Genomic DNA, 23,571 nt, shown 5'->3' on the forward strand with positions numbered 1-23,571 from the left:
AGAATTCACATTTCATAAGAAAACCATCGAGGCAAAAGGAAACAAGATCCTATTTTTCTGGAAGGTGATTTATAATCATGCCAAGAAGGGTATTTTTAAAAGGATGCTACACAGGCTGCAAAGAAATGTCCAAGGTGCTTTCTCTAAGAGTGGCCATTCACTGATGGTTTACTCATGATACTTATTTCTGAACTTGTGATTTTCTCAATGTGGAAGATGACCAAAGTAGGAACGCCCTCAACTCACTTTGATGGGCAAGTCATTGGAAATTTACAATCCCAACTTGCTTGTCTGGGACACAAAAAGATCAAATCTGTGGCCAGTCCCCCATTGCATATGGGAACCAAGTCTGGTCACTGCCTCTCCAAAATTTGTGCAATCAAAAAAAAGCAATAACTAATAATACTAATCTGATTAATAATATCTTATATTTATATAACACTTTAAGGTTTGTGAGCAATAGTTTATTTATATTCTCTTAGGTGATCCTATATTGCTCTTCTCCCCATTTTACAGATAAGGAAAAAAATCTCAGAGCTGCCAAATGCTTGCCCAGTGCCAGGGCTGGTAGGGACTGAAAGGAGTAGGAAAAAAAATTGGCTTGAGAACTCTTACTTTCAGCCTCAGCATCATGGGTGGCATTTTTCTCGGGACACAGCGATTGTTAAACAATTGACTCCTGGGAAGTGGAAAGACCAAGAAGGAGCTAGAAAGGGGTGTGAGAGGCCATTCTATCCTATGCTTCATTTTATATATATGGGAACTTAAAACTCAGAAGGAAGTGACCTCCTAAGGTCACTCACTAGTAAATGATAAAGATAGATAGTATCATCTATGGTCCCGTGACTCAAAATTTTTCCACTGTGCTCAGCTCTATCCGGGTCATTACTTTTTCTTTTTTTTAATGGAGTCATGTATTTAAAATATAAATACAAAATGAAAAAAGAACAAGAAAAAGAAAACATTGTCACATGCACAGAAAAACATAAGACAAGATTCAAAATATAAAACTATGAATTTCCATATCGAGAAAGCATATGGAATAAATACTATGCATTATCTTCAGAACTGTCCACTTTTTCTTTGAATTTTTGTAGATTTTCAATTGTTCTGTTATGAACTTATTACTTTATTCTTTTTTTCCAGGTTCTTCCTTTTTAAAGAAAACCTCATCCATAACATGCTACCCTAAAACAAAATCCACTGAATTGTTTTGAGGGAATGGTTTAGAGCTGTTCTCTCCATTCTTTCAACCCTCTCTAGCATTCATAAGATCTTAAAACATCTGGTTGAGGGGGCTCAGGACAGGCTGTCCATTATGGAGGTAACTTTTAAAAGTTCAAAAATAAAAAGGCAAGTTAGATTCTATTTACGGATCACAGTCCATGCCTGGAAAGACCTTGGGAAGTTGTTTAACCCAACACTCTCATTGTGCTGATGAGGAAACCCAGAGAAGGTCAGAGGGATAAGGTCACTTGCCCAAGGTTACCCAAGTACAAGTAGACCTGACAAGCCTTGCACTCAAGTCCTGAGGCTTTCTCGTGCACAATATTGCCTCCTTCTCTTAAGGGACAGGGCTGGGGCTACCTGAGGGAAAACACATCCCATTATTCTTGAATACCAAAAGTGCCTTGAACAATGTGCCTGCCATGGCGAGTCCCTTTGGGAAGGTCCTGGATGGGAAGAAACAAGTCAGCTCAGCTCGCCGCCAAAGATCCCAATTCTGTTCTAAATAGAGACTCGACCCCAATGTGCTGTAAATCAGGGGGAAATAAGTCTTTCCATCCCTAAAAAAATATTTGCACCCACAGCAAAGTCAGCAAATTTTTGGCTTTCCCCCAGTTGGGCTTTGGTACAAACTTTTCTGACTTTTCACCAAAAACAGCAGTAGCCGTTAAGAAGCAATTTTTAAGAAGGAAATGCTTCTCTGACCTGAAGACAACTTCCTTTACCCATGTGTGAGAGAAATAAATATAAAGACATAGATAGGTCATTTATGTTATATAAGACTATTTATATGTAATTAATTACATAAAATCTATAGTATTACACATTTATAAGATATACATATGTACATGTGCATGTGCATATAGTTTATTTTATAAGGAATAATTATTTATTATATACATCATACATGTATATTGTGTATATTTAATGCATTTATGTTGTCTATATGAATGTACCCATGTGTGTGTGTGTGTGCGTGCCCAGCAAAGAAACTTTGTATTACGATGAGTTATACTCCCTCTCTGCCTCGGACTTGCTTTATGATCCTGGGCAACTCAATTCACTTTTCTGTAGCCCATGCAACTTTCCAATACTGTAAATAACAGGTGTCCATTTGTATTGGCGGAAGTTTCCACCATGGGATTTCCTTAGTGAGGAAATCAAAACGTTCGCTCCACACAATGACACACACACACACACTCATACACACACAGACAATCTTACACACAACCACAAGGGTGGGAAAGGAAAGAACAATGGCAAAGAGCTGTACTGAAGCTTAAGATGTAAATAAATTATATGAGGAGGCTAAATTCAAAGAAGAGAGAAGAGAAGCCCCTATCTCCTTTCTTCCCTCCCTTTGCTTACTCTGCATCCCCTTTTCTCCTTTCCTATTATTTTCCTCTCTAGCTCCCTATCTCTCCCTCCTTTCTCCTCTCTTCTTTATCCTCCCTCCCTCTCTTCCTCCCCTTCCTCCTCTTTTATCTCTCTCCTTTTCTCCCTCCCTCTTTCTCCTTCCCTTTCTCTGTCTCTGTCTATCTCTCTCCTTCTCTCTCTCTCCTTTTTTCTCTCTCTCTCCTTCTCTCTCTCTCTCTCTCTCTCTCTCTCTCTGTCTCTCTGTCTCTCCTTCTCTCTCTCTCTCTGTCTCTCCCTCTCTCTCTCCCCTCCCCTCTCCTCTCCTCTCCTTTTCCCTCTTTCCTTTCATGTGCAATGACCCAGACTGTCAGTCCTCCTTGAGATGCTGCCTAGTTTTGACGAAATGTCCTTTTTTCCTCTATTCGTTTCCATTTATTTTTCTTCTAAGATGTGGGTTTCTGGGAGGAGGAGAAAGCTTTGCACTGGGAAATGCAGATGGTATAAAATCAAAAGTTGGAGATAACATTGCTCTCCTATGGCACTCGCGTGCCCTGTATGTGTGTGTGCCAGCGCGTGGCTGCGTGCCTGGGGGTGCATGCTGGGGTGTGTGTATACACACACACACACACACACACACACACACACACACAGACACACACACACAAATGATGACCTGCCAGAAGCCTCCCATCTCTGAGCTTTCTGACCCTTCTTGTCCCCAACCCCCCATTTTTCTGGACTTTCCGCCACCTTGCTAGAGGCAGGGTGCCCCCAGCTTCTTAGCTCTTTTCTCAGGCCCACTCCCAAGGGCTGCCCACCCAGCGGGGCCAGAAGGCTCTTTTTCTCTCCCTGATCCTTCCCGAGATGGAGAATGGGGCAGTGTGGGTCGGCCCCCGGCAGAGCAGGACCGAATGGGCCAGGGAACCTGAGTAGGGAACTTCCAGTGCTTTCCTTGGCCCTCCGGAGGACTGATTTCCTCTCTTCCCGGAGGAGTGAGGGGCCGGGAACACAAGACTGGACTCTGGGAAAACCCTAACAAAGGGCTGATTGGGGTTTCAAAAAGAGAGGAGGTTTTTGAAGTCCCTCTCTAACAGGGTGTTAATGGGGGTTGCCAGGAGTTGGTCTCAACAAAGGCAGGTTTGCACATGAAGGAGGCATGTGGCTATCCATCCACGGGCCCTCCCTGAAATATGGACTGCACATGTGCGGAGAGCTGCATGGGAAGGTGGGAAGCAGCTCTCTGGGATCCATTCTTATTGCCAATTACTACAGGCAACTCTCTAGATCACCCTGCTCCCATAGATAGGGTCCTCTGCCACCCGTCACACAAGGTGGTGACCTGGCCGCTGTCCCACCACTCCACAGGCCTCTGGGAAGGGCACCTATGTGGAGATGGGCTCTCCCACCGGCCGGGTCTCCGACATTTCCCACCTTGGCTTTTGTGTGACTTCTCTGTTATAAATGAACTTTGCCAAAGGCAAAGGAGGAGGAGAAAGGAAGGAAACATGGAACAGACTGGGAAGCTGGATGTTTAACCTGATACATCTGCTTGGGTTGGGGGGATTTCTTTAAGGTGAGTATAGAAGGCTTATTAAAACGCAAGCAAGGTGGCAACAAGTTTCTTGACAAAGGTGACCTCTTCAGGCCCATACTCTTCCATCAGCAAGATTTCTGAATTCCAGGGGGAAAATCCTTGGATCAAAAACAAACCCCCAATTATACAAAAGTGGATTAGAAGTTCAGAACAAAAACACACCGGCTAAAAATCCAATATTTACAAAAAATCTTGCATTTTCTTTTTCCTGCTAAATTCAGACAAGTTTAGAAAAGCAGCCAAGTTTATCTGGAGGATTGTGAAAGCCCAACTAAGTCATGGAAAGTCATGGGTTTTTCTCTTCCCAAGATGGCCCAGCTAAAATCCATCTGCCCAATGACACATCTCTGTTTGATGTGGGGTCGATCCACCCCCAGAAGGGATGTGCCATTGAACCACAAAAATACAACCACCAGGGAGCTGGGGGTCAATGTGTCCACATCCTGCATCTCACAGTTGAAAAAACAGTGGCCTACTGATGTCAAGTGACTCACCTTATGTCAAACAAGGGACAGAATCGGGATCTGAATACAGATTCTCCAACTCTACATCCGATTCTGGCTGTACTGAATCATGCCAGCCAGACTTACTGTCTGCAGCCAGGGACCACGCCATTCTAATCTGACTTAGCATGGTGGCTGGCATTTTGTAGGCGCTTAATAAATGTCTGTCGAATGACTAACTGATCCCACAGATATTCCCAAACCCAGAAAATCCATTCACTCTTCCTCATTTTTCCCTTTTGCACAAACTGCCACACCCAAACCATCTGGTGTTTTATTGGCTGAGCCCAGACCCAAAGGTCCGAGATGCATGAGAGAAAGATGTTCCTGGACTTAAGGAAGAAATACCTGGAAGCATAGAAGAAGAACTGAGTTCAGCAAAAAAGAATAAAAGGCAAAATGAGAGAGAGAGAGAAGAGGCAGGCAGGGATGAACCAAGCCAATCCAAAACCACGAGCAGAGCTTTGGATAATGTGGGCCAGGGAGCTGAGGTCCAACCATCTCGAATGTTTTCCTTTTCCCACCATCATTCTCTCTAAGTGTGTCTTTGCCCATACTCACAAATGAAGATCTCTGCCCCACACACAATAGATAGAACAAGATCCTGGTGAAGTTCCCTGGTACAGATTTTAAATGAGCCCACACCAAGAGGCAAGACAATTTGCCCTTTCCCCCATTGTTAGCTTAAATCTGGTCAGTTGGTACCCATTTGGGGACGGGTTGTCAGGGAAAGGGAGGTGGTAACCTATTGCTTTTATAACAGCCATGGGCCTCCTCAAGAAAAGGGCAACTTTAGAATAAAGGATTTTTTATTTGGTTTTGTTTATTTTTCTGAATTACCTTCAAGAGAAACACTTTCAAGAGCCCCCATCTGTGTGTGCCAGAAGGGGAGAAAAACCAAGCATTCAACAGAGTCCTGAAAAACTCAGAAACGAATTGTGGCTTCAATAATTTTTGACTGCTGGTTCTGGGAAAAGGAACGAGGCTTTCAGAAACTGTTTTCAAAGAGCAAACAACCGAGGACTATTGGAAAAAGTCAATTCGATCAAAACTGATTAAGTCCTTTGTGAACACTTCATGAACAGGGATTCAAAGACAAAATTTTAAAAAAGCAACCCCTGCCCTCACAGAGCTTACATTCTACATAGGAAATGGTACAGGGGGCAAAAAGGAAATTCAAAGTTACATTAAGGAAGAACTCAGAAAAAAAAAGTTTATATCTTAGCTTAGGAGATCTTGCTCAATCTAAAAAAAGAACAAAATGTTGACCTGAGCCTTCTGTCTTCAGAAGTTTAAAAAGAGAAACCTGTCTGGGGCTTATTGTGAAAGACATCCCATGGCACAATCACCATTGTGTTGATTAGTATTGGGGTTCGTGCAGCTCACACTGAAGCCATTTTGAAGGTTCTCCCCATGTGCTACAGCTTCAGTAATTAAAGATTGTTGTATGACTAATAAAAACTAAGCTAAAAAGTTAAAACCCAAACAATGGCAGGAAATAACATGTGTGTACAATATGTTACCAACACACTGATAATTTTCAAAAGTGACTTTTTAAAAAAGTATTATAAATCTTTCAAAACACTGTGATTTATTAAGCAAAAGGTCTAAATGGCTCAAGCTATTAAAGTGAGCTTTCAAGTCTCAGTGGCAATGCCAAATCTTTTGTTCTTCTGAATTAAATTGAGAAGGCCGCGTTCATTTTCCGAGGCGCCATATTTCATTGTCCTTTACTCAAAACTCAGAGATCTTCCCGAGATATATGTCACCTTATTGGAGATTATCACAACTGGGTTACAATAACCATAACATCATGTAGAAGGGACAGATTAGAACAATCTAAAGGTTTGTTTTTCTTTATGATTGCACACACTCATATAATGGACCACTCTAGGTATGAGATGGGGGAAAAACAATGGCCAGAAGAAAACATTACAGAAATGCATTAAAAACAAGTTAAGAAATGAGCTAAGCTTAGGAAGGATAAGCATTTAGAAAAAAAAATAATATAGCAGAAAGTACTGACCTGGAATTCAAGCTGGTTGCAACAAGGGAGAGAGCAGCAATTTGGAGGAGAAGCGGAGAGGAAGAAAGGGATGAAGCAGAGAATAAAAGAAAGGGGAAAAAAGCATTAGTATGCAAACCGATAGCAAAGTGATGCACTATTAGGCAAATTCATAAGCCAATGATGAGCATCAATCAATCAATCAATAATGATTATGCACCAACTCTGTGCCAGGCACTGTGCTAAGCATTTCTATTTCCCTGATATCTGATATTCCCCGGAAAAGCTGTAAACATCCCCTGGCAATTTGGGGTATCAAGCATTCACCCCCAGAAGCCAATTTCTGCGTCAGAAGCCCCGGTACAGTCCCCCCTGATGCGAACCAGAGGTGTACTCGAGTGAGCCAACGACAGAGTTTGGCCAATTCCGGTATGAATATTTATGCAGACATTCCCTATCTGTAGGCCCATAAACTTTTATGATTTAATAAATAGAAGTGGAAATCACAAAGGTAGCATATCTCGTTATAAGCTCAGGGGTCACGAAGATATGATATGAACCAGCAAGGACTGAACCAAAACGCATTCCCTCAGATATTTCCCTTTTCATGGCTGAAAATTAAGAGTAAGCAATCTGGCCATACGAGGACAGTGATCATCTTTTTGGGGGTTGAGCAAACCATGTGCCTAGGAATAATCCAAGACAAGGTCAGGGATCTTTTTGTTAATACATTCCCTCTTCTCCCTCCAACCCCCTCCCCATACTCCCACACCGCCCCTATCCATCACCATTCAGTTTCTTCCAGAGCTGAAAGCAGGATGTTGTTGTTTTTTTCTGATTGTGAAAATAAAGTTCATAATTTAATACTGTACTTTCTGCATACTTAGCATCTTATTAGTATTTCCTCTAAATACAATAGAATGTCTAATAATATATTATTATAATAATGTCCAATAATAGATACATCTAATCATTATATATATATAATATGTAATTATATATATATATATATATATATATATATATATATATTTGCTATCTACATAATATATATTATCTAATAAATCCACATACACACATCCATATGCCATCAGGATATTTTTTCTACTACTATTATCTCTATCTATTCTTTAAATATATAAAAAAAAAAAAGCTATCTTCTACTTGACTATCTTCTATATAAGATCAATTCAATTTTTACCTTTTTTTCTGGGGTTTGTGTGCATGTTATTTTGTATATTTGATTCAGGCAGATGATCTCTTTGGAGACTTCTCATCATAGAAAGACCCTCTCCCAATATGGATTGTCACCTCCTCTGTAACTTCTAATTAGGAGTGTGGTCTGGGGTTCTGTAAGGTTAAGGGACTTTCCCAGGTTCGTAGAATTAGCATAAGTCAGCAGTGAAATTTCCTTTCCATATCCCAAGACCATCCCTTTGTAACTTAAGCTATGTTTCCTCTTTCTGAGTCAGTCCATTTCTGCCAATGGGCCTAGTCAGTCAAAGCTAAGAAATAAAAATGGCCTCATCCATTTGTGCAGGAAGAAAAAAAAAGAAATGAATGATATTTTTTAAGAAAATAATACTGGGAAATTTTAGTTAAGGGAAAGTATTGATGTTGATCATTAAAATCAAGGCAAGAAGAGGTATTCTGATGATTGGACAGTGCTGTCAGGGGCCTTACAAGCTACACTGTTGGTATAGCTTGACCTACAATTATCATAGAGAATAATGTGGAAATACACTTAAAAAGCCGTTCAACTATGCATTCCCTTTGATTTAGTGATATCACATCCATGTCTATGCTCTGAAGAGATCAAAAAGAATAAGAGGACCTCTAAATATGAAATATTTATAGCAGTCCTTTTTTATGAAGCAAAGAATTGGAAATTGAAGGGATGGTAATCAATTGGAGAATGGCTGAACAAGTTGTAGTATACAATGTGATGAAATATTACTATCATGAGCAAGATGGTTCCCTAGAAATCTGGTGAGATCTGAACAAAACAAGACAGAGGAAATTGAGCAGAACTGGGAGAACAATGCATACAACCCTATTCTAGGTTAAACAACTTGGAGAGACCCAGGACCTCTGTGTTAATCATCAACCAGAGTTCTAGAGCATCCAGGGTGAAACATATAGTCCGTCTCTAGTTAGACAGAGAAGCAATGGACCTAGAGGGCAGACTGAGGCAGACTATTTTGGAAATGGCTAATGCAAGAATATGTTTTGTTTGGTTATATGTATTTATAACAAGATTTGTTTTTCATGCTTTTTCAAAATAAAATTGAATAGAATTCTAAAAATAAATAAGGGCTGAAAATGATCCTTGGAGCAGTGATTTAGGGAAAGAAGGGACCATTGAAGTCACAGAGTTGAAGCATATCAGCACATGCCACGCAGCTTGAAGCCTGAGTGAATTGCTGGGCATACTTTCCCAAAATCTTGCAACTAGTATACTGGGGGTAGGGGAGGGTGGGGAGAGATTTGAGCCAGGTGTTCCTATTTCATTATCAGTTTTAAAATGCTGCCCCTCTGTATTCCCAGGCACAGTCAGACCCAGAAGGGCACATTTACCTATTTTCCAAGACATTATCAAGGTGGTTTTTCCCTACTGTACCTGAACCAAAAAGGCTCTCCATGGGACAATAAGCAGGGAAGTGGGCTCTAGCTGGAACCTGCTCTCAGGTATAGAACGAACACGTAATTGGAGGCAGACATCTCTGAATTTCAGGCATTAACTTGGTTTACAGGTGAGAGACCCAAGAATTCAAGTTGCCATACAAGGGAAACCATTTACCACCTAAAAGATGCCTGGAGATCACAGAGGGGCAACAGGTAGTCTGAAAATTAATGCCTAATGGAGCTAAAAGAAAATGAAAAGAACGCTCTTTGAGAAAGACACAAAGAGTCTGTTTGTGTGCGTACATCCTGGTGCTCTGTCTGTGAAATTTACCCATTGTGGAACCAACCCAAGAACAGAACAGAAGGAAGCTGGATTTCCAGACTAAGAGCAGAGCTTCGGGAAAGCAAAGGATCATTTGGACAAAAAGTGGGAACGTGTGGTTCCGTTACAGGGAGCCAGTGGGCTCTCGCCCCATCTTCTCTCCTTGCTCGTGACCCACAGCACGGCCAGATAAAAGTGGGCTCCTCGGCCAGGTCAGTCCCATGTCGGATGGGCGACCACAGAATCCCTTCAAAACCAATTTCCAATCTCCGAATCACAGACTTAATTACAAACATTCCTCTACCACGCTGGAATGGAGATGTCTGTCCCCGCGGCTCAGAGATCTGGAGCTTCCCAATCTTATGAGGTATGAATTTTAGGGTCAGAGCCAAGAACATGAGATATGACCCAATCAGAAGGAGGCCGTTTCACAGTGTAAGGGAGAAGTGAGGGGCTGAGGCCCCCGGGAACCCAGCAGAAAATGCCCTGGAAAATCAGGCTGTTTCCTTTCCCAAGGAAGCCATCCTGTTCCACAACCTCCAGCCCCACTGCCTTCCTTCCTCTGTTCCGGGCTGGGGTAAAGATGCCCCAAAATATGTTCCTGTTGGACTCAAGACGAATGAGCCGCAAGAAGAGGGACAGAGCAGGGTCCCACAGCATGTTTTGTGAATTACAACGCCTGGGAGGCAACAGGTTTAAGGAGAGAGACAGAGAAAGATAAGGGGAATGTGCAGAAAATACATAAAGATAAATGCCTGTAAAAATCCCTGTTGTCTTAATGCACACCAGATTGAAGAAATAAAAATGTTAATACCCCCTGGTGATTTAAAGGCTCCATCCACTTAGGACCTGTTTTCTTCACTGGAAAATTACGTTATGTATACAATACCTGATAACTAATTAGCATTCCTCTGGGTCTCTTTTTTTATATGAAAGCAATTTATAAGAGGTCATTAAGCCTCCAAATCCCTCTGAGAGACAAGAAGGCAACACATCACTGATTGGTTTTTGGAGTGGTTAAAGTTGGGGCGACTGGGCCTTAGTGATCTAGAAATGACTTGGGATGAGCTGGGTTTCATCTGACCTTGGGGACTTAATTAACTACACTGGGCACTAAGGTGGTCTGGCTTGGTGAGAGGAATGATGGGTCTGAGATGATATCCAATAAATCCGTGGAAGTCATTCAACAAGCACTGAGTAAGTATTTAATGGTGGATCACTCTGTGCTAAGAGCTGGAGATACAAAAAAAAGGGAGGGGGACAGAAAGTTCCTGCCCTCAAGAAGCTTGTATTTTCAAGAGGAAACATGTATAATCTCTGTGCAACAAGACATTGTGCATTGTGAGCAGACTTCTCCATACTGGGAGGTCTCCAAAAAAATGAAATCACCTGTCTGAAATGCAGGAGAAACACACACACACACACACACACACACACACACACACACACACACACACACCCAAGCTAGGGAAGTCACTTGACCTGTCTGCTTTGTATATAAGCATTAGGGTCACAAGTCAGTAAATCAATTACACTCCTCAAGATATAGAAAGTCATAAGACTGTATATCCTGATTCCTTAACCAGGTGAAAATACATAATCAATCAATTAATCAATCAAAGAAGGGTTGTAAGAAATACAAAAGTCTCTCAAAGTCATTGGGGGAACCAAAGAGACAGATGCTGCTAGGAAGTCTTCAAGTCAATTATTCTACTCTACAAATAGGAAATTATAAATAAGACTATATCCTGAGACCTTAACCAGGTGAAAATACATAATCAATCAATTAATCAATCAAAGAAGGGTTGTAAGAAATAGAAAAAGTCTCTCAAAGCCATTGGGTGAATCAGAGAGATAGATGCTGCTAGGAAGTCTTTATCAAAAATGATGAGGGATCCAAGTCCACACTGGAAGATTTATGCTAAATGTGTGGCTCTCATTTGGACCCCAAGGAATTAGGGTGAGTGAGGATCCAAAAGGGAGCCATTCGTGCTGAGCCTCAGAGGGCTTATATAAGCTGCTCCGAGGCAGGAGACCGATTCTGGCATCCTTTCCAGTTCCAAATCTCCGAGTCTGCATGGCTTAGTCACTTAATGGACCTTCTCTAGGAGTTTCACATAATGATCTTCCCCATCACAGTGGAAGAAGTTTCTCCCCGGGAGTTCCCTAAAGCAAGGCCATGCCAGGTTGGAAGACGTGGCCACCTTCATCCTTCCCAATAACAACATGCAAATACTATCCCATTTGATCCTCACATCAAGCCTCTAGGGCAGGGGTCATTTCACATTTGAAGAAACTGAGGCAGAACAGAGTTTAAGTGATTCTGAAGCTTCATTTGCACTGAAATCTTCCTGGCTCAGCTCTCTATTCCTCAAGTCATCCAGCTGTCTCTCTATTGGCAACTCAAGGGAGAATCAAGGCAGTGTCAACTCTGACATTCTCTATAACACGATGCCTCCTGGCTTTTCAAAAGCTCTCTTTATACTTCCAAACTCTAAATCAATCAGATCTAGAGAAAAGGTTCTTAACCTGGAGTCTGTGGACTTACGTTGTAATAACATTTTGACAGCTGCGTTTCGATAGAATTGGCTTTCCCGGTATGCCTGTGTTTGATTTTTTATGCATTTAAAAATATTATTTTGAAGACTCCACTGGCTGGACTAGACTGACCGCCCAATGAGACTAGCACCAAGCGAATGATAAGACCCTTTGATTTGGCTGCAGCGTGGTTCTTTGGACGGAGCACAGTTGGACGTCACCTGTAACGCAGGCAAGGGGGATGCTGGGAGACGCCCTCTTAGCCTGAGTTTCCTGAGCTATAAAATGTGGTTGTTAGTGCCTAACTTACAAATGCTCCTCCAAATGCATCTTATGTCTTTATTCCCTTTCCATTCACCCTCATTCTATGCATCTATATGAAGTTAGGTGTATATGTGTGTCTATATGAAGTACGAATATACACACACATACACACTCACACTCACACACTTTCTAAACCTTAAAATCCTTCATAAATGCTAGATATCATTATTATTAGCTGATATTATGACATACCTGGTAATATAATTATATTATTACCGGGTTAGGAATAGAGATAGAGCTGAAAGACTCTGACTTGAGACACTTATTAGCTGTGTCTCTAGGCAAGTCACTTCATCCTGTCTGCCTCAGTTTCCTTGTCTGTAAAAGGGGTTGGAGAAGAAAATGGCAGATTGTTCAGTATCTCTTACAAGAAAATCCCAAATGGGTCACGAAGAGTTGGTCATGACTGAAGTGACTGAATGACAACAAAAGGAATAGGAAATGGGTTTATGACCTCATGGAAATCCTGGTCCCTTTTCTATAACTCCAAGGCTTTGAACAGAAAAAAGCTGAGCGTCACTCAGAATCACACAGCCCATGTATGTCAGAGAGGGGACTTGAATCTAAGTCTTCTTGGCTTTGAGACCTGGTCTTTATCTGCTCTGTAATATTGTCTAATATTTTTATGATTAACGTGGAGACTTGAAAACTCCCTTCCTCAACTAAGCACAAGTGATTTTAATTTTAATCATTCAAACTAGACTGTGGCTATTTGGTTCTATCTATGTTCTCACCATAAATGCAGATGGAATCCCATAATACTGCCCTTAGTACCTTGATGATAGATTGTTCTATTGCTTTTAGTCATTTTTCAGTAATGTCTGACTCTGTGACCCCATTTGGAGTTTTCTTGGCAAAAATACTGGAGTGGTTTGCTATATCCTTCTCCAACTCATTTCACAAAGGAAGAAACTGAGGCAGAGTTAAGGGACTCGCCCAGGGTCATACAGCTAGTGTCTGAGATCAGATCTGAGCTCAGGTGTTCTTGATTCTGGGGCTGGCACTTCATCCACTACACCACCTAGCTTTGGAGATCACCCTAAGAACTTCCTTTTTTTCACAAGGCATTCAGGGTGAAGTGACTTACTCAGAGACAGCGTCAAGTGTCAAGGCTGGATTTGAACTCAGTTCCTCCTGACCTAGAACCTGTACCCTATCCACTGAACTACCTTACTGTCCCCATCTAACTGCCCCCCAACATTTTCACTTTAAGTTCCTGGGCTGGGTTAGGCTGGATGGCTATGGAAGCAGCTTTCAGCTTTCAAATTCAATAATTCTGCAACTTTATTCCAGGCCAGAGGCACCTGTAGGATCACAGAATCCGTACCTAAGAAGGACTTCTGAGATGATCTAAGCTAACTCCCTCAGTTTACACAATGTGAGAACAGTTAAGGGATTTGTATAGGGCAGATGACACAGCTGGGAAATCTCTGTGAAAAGATTCAAACCCAGGACCTTTTAGCAAAGACCAGAATTTTGCACTGGGGTGCCATAGGCTTTCTGCTGTAGTAAAAAGTGGATTTCAAGATTCTGAACAGCTTGATGTAGAGGGTGAAACTCTTGAGTCAATGCACTGAGGTCGGACTGCCGAGCACTTGAGGCTAACTACCGATTGGACAATACTCTGTGGGCATATGCTTGGGAAATGGCCCTTCCCACTATCTTGTGCTGGCTCAATGATTGGGGTACACAGAGGATTGTAGGAGGGACTGGGGGGTGGAGTAAGATGGGCCAGGGTCACTTGGCGGTGGATGAGAAAGGAGGTCGTGGAGATCATGCTTCCATCCAATTCACTTCTACCCCTAAAGACCAGAATAAAGACTAAGGACTTTTGCTTATCCTGATTCCGGCTGACTCTAAGGTATCCCGGGTGCTAATATGGTCATCACAGCTGAAGATGAGGACATCATTGCAATGAATTTTTACACCTACATCCAGTCTAGGGGAAGAACTGGGCCCATTCCAGGTGATATAAAAAGCAGAGCTCAGAGCCAAAAAGACCTCCCCTCAAACCTACGCTGGCTGTGTGACCTTGGATAATTAATGTAACCTCTCAGTGTCGGAGGCAACTCTCTATGATTCACAGCAGGAGAGCAGGTGATGGTGCACACTGTTGGGGAGAGTTCCCAAAGCAGGTGAATTGTGGTCCCTGATCTGCCTGCCATCACTGCCCTGCCTTCCAAAGCCAGGCACCTCAAGTTTTTGCTGGACTTGAGCAAAATTTCTCCACTCCCACCCACCTGCCCAACACCGATCTCCCCTCACCTAATCATTCATGGGAACTGAGCAGCCAGGGCCCACCTTTGCTAGTGATTGCTGCCGAGTATAGCAGCTGTGTCCCAAACAGAGGACAGGAACTAGACTTAGTGTTTGAGAGCTCCAAGTTGCAGCCATTTCATAAATGTTGACTAACTATCCATATTATAATGTAGTTTTTTTCCCCTCAAGGCATTTGGGGTTAAGTGACTTGCCCAGGGTCACACAGCCAGGACGTGTTAAATGTCTGAGGCCAGAATTGAACTCAGCTCCTCCTGACCTCAAGGGTGGTGTTCTATCCACTGCACCACCGAGCTGCCCCACAATGAAGTTCTTTATACTTGGCACAGTGCCTGACAGACAGTAGGCACTTAACAAGTGGCTTGGTGATTGATTGATACTTTCAAAAACAACCTCCCATAAAAGAGTCTATTGATTATAACCACAACGATGTAAAACAGATGAAGCAAGGAGCATTATTCCCATTTTATATACTGGGAAACTAAAGGAAGATAGTGATCAAATTGCTTGCCTAAGGTCACCTGTCCCACCAATATTGGCTCTGGTAGAAACACTCTTTAAGAGGATAATTCCAGGAACCTTCTAATTTTGGCATGGGAAAAAACAACTACATTCTATCTCTTCTACCAGATCCTTCCTTCCTTCCTTCCTTGCCTTTTCTTCCTGCCTTTCTCCCTCACTCCCTCCTTTCCTTTCCTTTCCTTCCTTCCTTCCTTTCTTCCTTCCTTCCTTTCTTTCTTTTCTCCTTTCTTTATGTTTTCTTTCTTCCTTTTCTTCTTTCTTTCTTTCTTTTTTCTCTCTTTCTTTCTTTCCTTCTTCCTTTTTTTCTTTCTCTTTCTTTAGGGAATCAATCAGTGACCATTTATTAGCCACTTACTATATGCCAGACACTATACTAAATGCCAGAAATTTAGAGACAAGAGTCTCTACCCTGAAAGAGCTTCCATTCTAATGGAGAAAGACACATATGTAAGCATATATATAGTACATATACCTATGCACATATATGCAGTATCTATGTGCTTATAGGTTTATATAGGCAATATACATATGCTTATATATGCAATATATGTATATATAAGTATAAACATAATTTGAATGAATAAAAGATAGATTTGGAAGGGAGGGAACTTACAGCTTCATAGGGAAGGTATCTTTACAAGGTAACTAAAGACTCCAAGAGGTGGAGACATTACAGATTCTCTGAATATTGTCCCAAGACCCAAGAATTATCTAAAACATGAACATCAACCCAAGTTAATTTCAGAGACAAAGACTTCTTGCCCTGCCTGCCCACGTCCCGGAGTTGTATCGGGATGGGATACAAGAGCAGACTTTGTCATTTCACTCCCACGCTCCCTGCACCAACGCAGGTCAGCAACCTACTGGACAAACATAGTCTCAGACAGCTGTCCAGAACCCTGAGGCATTAGCTTGCTCAGGGTCACCCCGTCTGTGCGTATCAGAGGCAAGGTTTGAACTCAGGTGTAGTTTGTTTCCTGAGTTCTCTGAGATTTATCATCTACATTAAACACTCCATGAGATGTGGGATTCTCCTCTCCAGTGGCAATTCAAGCACAGCTTTGATTTTTTAATTTGATCTCTTAAAACCTACCTTTCGAGTTCGGCGATTTTCTTGTCTTTATCATTCTTTTCATTCTCCACCTCCTTGAGGATCTCCAGCAGCCGGTCAACCTCCGCTTGGGCCTTGCCACATTCATCGCGGTAGTAAGATGCCTCTTTGTCCAGCTGCTTCATTCGATCTGCAAATTCAGGGTTCATCCTGGAGTCTTCTTCGACATTATGAGCCTTCGACATTATATTTTTAAGGAATAATCAAGACAACAGTTTAGAATGATAAGAGGTGGAAATGCTAAGGGCCTAGCAAGTCAACTCATAAAACATTAAAAAGAAAAAAAAAAGGATTCTGGGTGTCTTGTCAGTTGAAAAAGAAAATATTGCTAAGTGATAAGAAGCAGACATCTCCTTGTTAGTCTGAAAAACAGTCACAGAACCCGAGTTTCTACAAGTTATTTTTAGATAGGTTTTCCCAAAGCTTAAAAGAACTTTCATTCATCCGAGAACTAGAGGCATTTGCTTTTATTTGTCTTCAAAAATAAACAAGATACAAAGTGGATGAAGATCATCACTTCATTAAATTTCTGTCACCCATAAACAGGTGAGTCCAACAAACTGTAATCCCATTTTCCTGGTAGAAAAATCTTTGAGTTTGTGCTATTGTTATTTGTCACACGTCCAACTGAATTTATAAGTTCCCTGATGTGGACCTTGTAATCAGGTCTTTTTAAGCTTGGATTATCCCCTCAGGGTCCAACAGAGTGTTTTGCACACTTTAAGTGTATAAGAACTTTTTCTTTTGTTGGTACGGACATATGAGTTCATTAGGGTAGTTAGAGAACTACATGGAGACTCCCTTTAATAAAGAATGTCAATACTCTTCTATAATGTCATTGCAGAGGCTGACAACAGCATAGACATTTACATTAATGTCTGCTTCTTCAATCACTTGCCCATGGTCACTCAGTTAGCATGTGTCAGAAGCAACACTTGAATCCAGGTCTTTCGGTCCCCAAGAACCATCACTTCTCAATGAACATTGGTTGACTTAAATTGAATGCACTTGATTGGCTACTGAAGATAACCTATCTGGCTTAATGTAATGTAAGCTACTTGTGGGCAGGGTCCCTTCCTTCCCTCTTTCCTCCTTTCCATCTTCTTCCTTCTTTCTTTTCCTTTCTCCTTCCTTTCTTTCACCCTTCTATCTTTCTTTTCTTGCCACATCCCTTTCCTCCCTCTTCCTTTTTCTCAACTTCATTCCATTTCTCCTTCTTTCCTTTCTTTCTTCCTTCTCACCTTTCTTTCCTCCCCTCCCTCTTTCTTCTCACCATCATCATTCCATTTCCCCTTTCTTCCTTTCTTCCTTCTTACCTTTCTTTCCTCCTTCTTACCTTTCTTTCCTCCTTCTTACCTTTCTTTCCTCCCCTCCCTCTTCCTTTTCCCCATCTTCATTCCATCTCTCCTTTCTTCCTTTCTTCCTTCCCTCCCATCTTTCTTTCCTCCCTTCCCTCTTCCTTTTCCCCATCTTCATTCTACCTCTCCTTCCTTCCTTTCTTCCCTCCTACTTTTTCTTCCTTCCTCCTTTCTTCCCACCCAGTTTTCTTCCTTCCCTCCCTCTCGCCTTTCCTCCCATCCTCTTACTCCCCTTCTTTCCCTACTTCCTTCTTTCCTTCTTCTTTCTTTGTTTCATCTTCATATTCCTAGCACTCCAAAAATCAGTGTTTGACACATCGTAGACATTTAAGTACAGAATGTCTGTTTCATTAAATTGAATTGACTTTTGAATTCAATCATTCCAATAGACCATGGTGGCTGAAATGGAGACACCAATTTTCATAGTAGAGGCTTTCTAAAAATAACCACAAAGGGATTTTTACCTGACATTTAAACCCATTAATCCTTTTTTTTTCCTTTTTTTTTGTTAAATGCCTCAACTGGTCACCCTCAACCTGAAATCTTTGAACAATGGAGAAGCACGTGAACACAGATCTGCAAACACATGCATGAGTGGGAGACACGTCACAGACAACAATGGACATCGTGAACATGACAAGAAGAACATCGCAGGATCATTTGCAGCCAAAGCATCCCGATTTTTGGCTGAAATCATCCCAGACACATGGCGACAAGGAGGCAGTGCACTGTTTAGCCTACCCCTTGTTTCCCATTATTCCTAAATGACTTCTTCAAAGAGCAGGCAGGAGAAAAACAAGGAATTTAACCACAGTACATTCAACAGAGGAAGTCGAGAAAACTTTTTTTCCCCTTTAAAATTCACAGATCAAAATAACAAAACGTTGAGCTGTTTGAGAACGTAGGCTGTTTTGCCAGCCGGTTATGTCCAGCGGGGATGTTGGTTACGTTACGTTTATTGGAATTTCAAGGGAAGAACAAGGTAAGCAAGCTACAACCAAGAAGGGAGTCGAAGGAAACATGCGTGGTTAGAGAAAATCCATACTAATCTACTACTGGGAGAAGGTTGACACTCTTTGCAATGATTTAGTAGAAAAATAAAATTCCAAAACTTAGTATAAACAGAAATAACTCTTGCATTTATAGCAGAAATAATCATTCTTTTAAAAAATGAGTGCATGTAACATATTGTTTAAGCATGAGGATAAGAAAGGAAATAATTTTGCTTTCAAGTTCTATTCCTCTGATGAAAGATCCTGATTTTTCTATGGACTCAGCAATGAGTAAAAAGGAGAACAGGGGAGCAGACAGGCCAAGCAGAAAGCAAATTCAGGTGATCTTTGGGTTAAAGTGGGAGCTCTGGAGGGCCAGAGAGGTTTTTCTCTTGGCTTTTGTGTCCCCAGGACCCAACTGCAAATATTAGGCTCCTAGTGTTTTTTGCATTGATTTGAATCGTGCCTTTCTTATCCCGAAAAATGTACATTTGTGATTATTTCTTTCTAACTTTCTTTATATGTTGAAGTCTAGTATTAGACTTTAAAAAATCAATAAATTATTAATTAGAAACCTAGTCCTTTGGAATCCCACTTTTAAAATATATTGTGTAATTAATTTAAAATACTTAATCTAAATTTAAAATACTTAATCTCAACCTAAAATTGGATATGATTTATAATTTTGTATCCAACATGATTTCCCATGAAATTTCTTTTCACTTAGTATATATTTTGAGTATAATTCTGTATAAGTGTACGACTCATACATGTTTGTACTTTCTTCAAGTAGAATTTCATTGTTGTCTATATGAGACACTTGTGTGTATATATATATTTGTTGGTTAATAAATTAACCTATCTGTGAACTTTGGAATCAAAAACTTGTTTTTTCCAGAAATGACTATAACTGGGAGCAATTTGGAAAATGTTTTTAAATAACTAAAAACAGGAGTTACCATTTTTAAATCACCTTTACTTTCAGAATATTAGCCGTATTTGTCAGTTACACAGAAAAAATAAGTCAATACTATAACTCTCTGAAGCTAAAGTTTCTTAATCTACCTGGGGTTCATGATTTTTTTGAAATTTTGATAATTGTATTTCAATATAACCAGATCTTTTATAATCTTACACATTCCCTATCTTATTCATTTAAAAATACAATTTGGAGAAGTCCACAGGCTTTATCAGAACTCCAAACGGATTTATGTCACAAAAAAGGCTAAGAATCCTCTGGTTTAAACAGTTTCCTCAAAAATTAGGATCACTCACTAAGTATAAGGCCAAGGGCATTTTTTATTTCCTATAGAGATTCTACAAATTTGCCGTCGTCTTCCCAACTGGTACAAAAGTCATTATCAATTCCGATCCTCAAAACAGAACATAACGAGTATCTTTCTGTGGTCCTTCCTCATCACTAGTGAAGAGAATATGGGTTTAGAATATGTTCAGGAATTATTCATTTATAGTTTCTAGTAAATATTTTACCAGGACTCTGAAAGCATTTTTATTTAATGAACCCTAATTGCTGTGAAACAAAGTTCCAATTCACAGGGGACCCCCAGAGGCCTCTAAATGGGACTCAGTCAGAGGAAATATGAGATTGAATTTTGCTCATTAACTACTTCAGGGAACGCTTAATCCGAGTATTATTTTCCCTCAAAATATTGGTGAGCTTTCATTTGACTTTTAAGCAGATCCGTGAATGCTGACAAAAGAATTTTTCATCGATGTCGATATTCTCTATATTTTATATCTGGCATTTCATCAACGTCTACGTTCTCTCTGTATTCTATATTTGGCATTTCACAAATGTCTATATTGTATATTATTTCACCAATGTCTATATTCCATATTTCAAAATGAGTCTCAAGGGACTCACAATCAATCTCATCCACTGCTATGTGAGGAAGACATTTTCTCACAAATAGGAATAAACAAACCCAACTTTTGGGCTTCATTGATGTGGGAAAGTCTGACTTAGTGGCTACAAATAGCTATTGAAAATCAAGCTGAAATGTAAAAGGAGCATCTAACTGACATTTAGAAAGAGAGGTACAGAACTCCCCCCCTATAAATTTATAACTAAAAAAAAATAATAATGACTGCTACAGGGGGAAAAAAGAGAATTTTCTAACAAATGGTGTGAGTGTGTACATTAAGACTGAAGAACATACACTCCCTAGACAGAGGAGGTTTACAATTCTCAGGGTTCAGAAATCAGATTCTGTTTACACTAGACTCGGGGGCATTACTATTTGTTAGCTTAACTAAAACACTATTTCTTCCCTCTAGGTGTCAGGGTAGTAAAGTGTTAAGTGAACCCAGAGACCTGTAATGATTTTCTTTTTAAAATCTCATTTAAATTTGAAGTCTGCTTGTGACATTATAACATGTTTTTACTTGGTGATGGGCCCTAAGAATTTTCATGAAGACGGAGCACTTGGTTTCAAACAAACAAATGATTAGCCTTGACAATACAGCATAAACAGCCCCTAAGGAATGAGCGTGGTGATTGTTCTACCCGGACGCTCTGGGTTCTTAGTGGTGACATGTGTATATACTATTTTTTAAAGGGCTGCCAAGTGTCATGGCAATGGTTTTAGGGACAGTGGGCAGTGTTTTAATCGTATTTGCATCCTTCAAAAGCAACACCCAAGGGGGAAAAGAATTATAAAATAATGCCATGTTCAAAAAACGTTGCAGAAATGGAAAATCTTGAGTAATTTTTAGAAATCTCAAATAGATGAAAAGAAGGAAAGATTATTCTTCAGAATAATTTCATGGGATTGGGGGGGGGGTAAGAAGTAGATTGAAGAAAATGAGAATTATATACATGTATTTTACTATCATCTGAATTATTTTTCATTCTCTAATCTATATATTAACCCCAAATAAAATACTTCTATATAAATAATATGCTTATAAAGTGACTTTCATCACTGTTCTTATAGTTCTTATATTCAGAAACATCATCATCATCATAGGATCTACACTGGTCGGATCTGAAACTCTTACAATTTAGCATAAGAATTATGCCAGATGGTGTGAATTTCTATTATTTGCTTTTTTTTAGAAAGAATACTATCTCTTCATAGTTAGAGAAAATAGGAAGTATATAAGGAAATAATCAATTTTTTTCTTGACAGCTTTAATGAAAAGAGTATCACCTTCATGCAAGGAAATACTTTTTAAGACCTTTCAAATATTTATGACTATATTCAAATTTCAGAATAAGACATTGTGTTAAAATACCATGTCTTCTCTCAGAAGGCCACTTAAAAAATAAAAACTGAGATCAGGCTTCTATTATCAAAGAAAAGAAGCTATCTACCTTCCCAAAACATACTGCTGCTTACCAAATAATAAAGTCTAATGCAGTGTTCAGATTTTTGTTATTGTTGTTTTATAGAAAGACAAAAGATTAATAAAATTACCTGGCACATGGAAGGAATTCTCTTTGGGATTATATTAGTCCTGATACTAAGTAGAGAAATTTAATTTTCAAAAACTGACTAAAGGAAAAGATATGTCACCATAGAAAATGATGGTCATGATAGACTGCCCCATTTGTTTACATTTATGAGCTTAGAAACTGCCCAGATTTGGTCTACTTTTAGATCTACTGCATACTACTCGTAGGAGACCATTTCAGATTTTCAGATTTCCATCAAATAAGAGAAAGGCTTAGAATTTGAGGGGGGGGCTGTTTTTTTCTGTTTATTTTCTTTGTAGGCTTTTTTTTAATAAACTCTAACTATAACAGACAAACTTTTTATTAGAAACCAATATGGAAGATCATTGTACTTTTGAATGCAATGAATTAAGTAACAAATGCTAGTTATTAAGGAGCAAAAACCTATGGAGACTCAGTGGCTGTGAGAATTTGCCTTCTGTGAGATGGTTGGGACAGGGAGCTTTGGGTGAGGGGACACTTTCAGCAGTACAGACGGATGCCTTTTCTGCAACCCATTGACAATGGCACTGGACATTGGCCAAGGTCTTTCCATCAATGTAAGCAAAGTTTATGCCTGGAGCTTTGGGATGGCCATGGTTCTATCAACCACAATCTCTTGCTCTCTCCTAAAGATACCATTATATGAAATGCCAAATTGAGCAAACTGTAAAGTCTAAAGGTGTGTTTGTGAAATGCCTTAAACGATGGTTGCCTTTAACAGTGATCAATGAGAAGCAACATTCCAAAGTGGAAAAAGCTTTGGATTTGGAAAGAACTGGGCCCAAATTCTCCCTCTTTCATGCACTAGATTGGTACCCTGGGCTCTCAGGGTCCCAAGCACCTAAGATGTTAAGTTACTGGGAAGCTTTGCTGACCCTCCTTAGTGAAAGAAATTTCCATACTGGGGGCTCCCTAGAGGGACAAAATTACAGGGCTTGACATAAAAACTGCCCTAAAGGCAAGAATGAGTTTTGCAATGGTTTAGAAAAAATACAACTTAAAAAGCAGACAGACAAATAGCGATAAGAGATGATAAATTAATAGAGAGATGAATATGGAGAGATAAACAGAGATAGATGTATATGGAGAGAAGATAACATAAAAATAGAGGGTATTTTCATACAGAGAGATGATGAGGATGACCGATTTAGAGAGAAGATGATGATAAACGATATATAGAAGCAAGAATTAGTATAAAGAGAAGCAAAAATTAGTATAAATATATTGATTTGGTGCCAACTTTTTCAACACAGTTCAGTTTCAACTTTAATAGCTTAAAACTACAGGAGACATCCTGGATATACAATATCCAGAATGAGAACAAAGAAAGAAAGATATAACTTAAAAAAACATGCGT

At 40.1% G+C, this 23,571-nt stretch overlaps 1 protein-coding gene across 1 annotated transcript in view; it reads right to left on the reverse strand.

Moving 5' to 3' along the window:
- The window catches only part of ERC2 (ELKS/RAB6-interacting/CAST family member 2), a 981,774-nt gene that overhangs the window by 546,500 nt on the left and 411,703 nt on the right, over positions 1-23,571 (reverse strand). The window contains 2 exon segments of the mRNA XM_031952165.1: positions 6,707-6,718; positions 16,387-16,580. Of these exon segments, the coding sequence (XP_031808025.1) occupies positions 6,707-6,718; positions 16,387-16,580 (206 nt within the window).

The sequence above is a fragment of the Sarcophilus harrisii genome, chromosome 1 (assembly GCF_902635505.1).
Source record: "Sarcophilus harrisii chromosome 1, mSarHar1.11, whole genome shotgun sequence".
Lineage (NCBI taxonomy): Eukaryota > Metazoa > Chordata > Mammalia > Dasyuromorphia > Dasyuridae > Sarcophilus > Sarcophilus harrisii.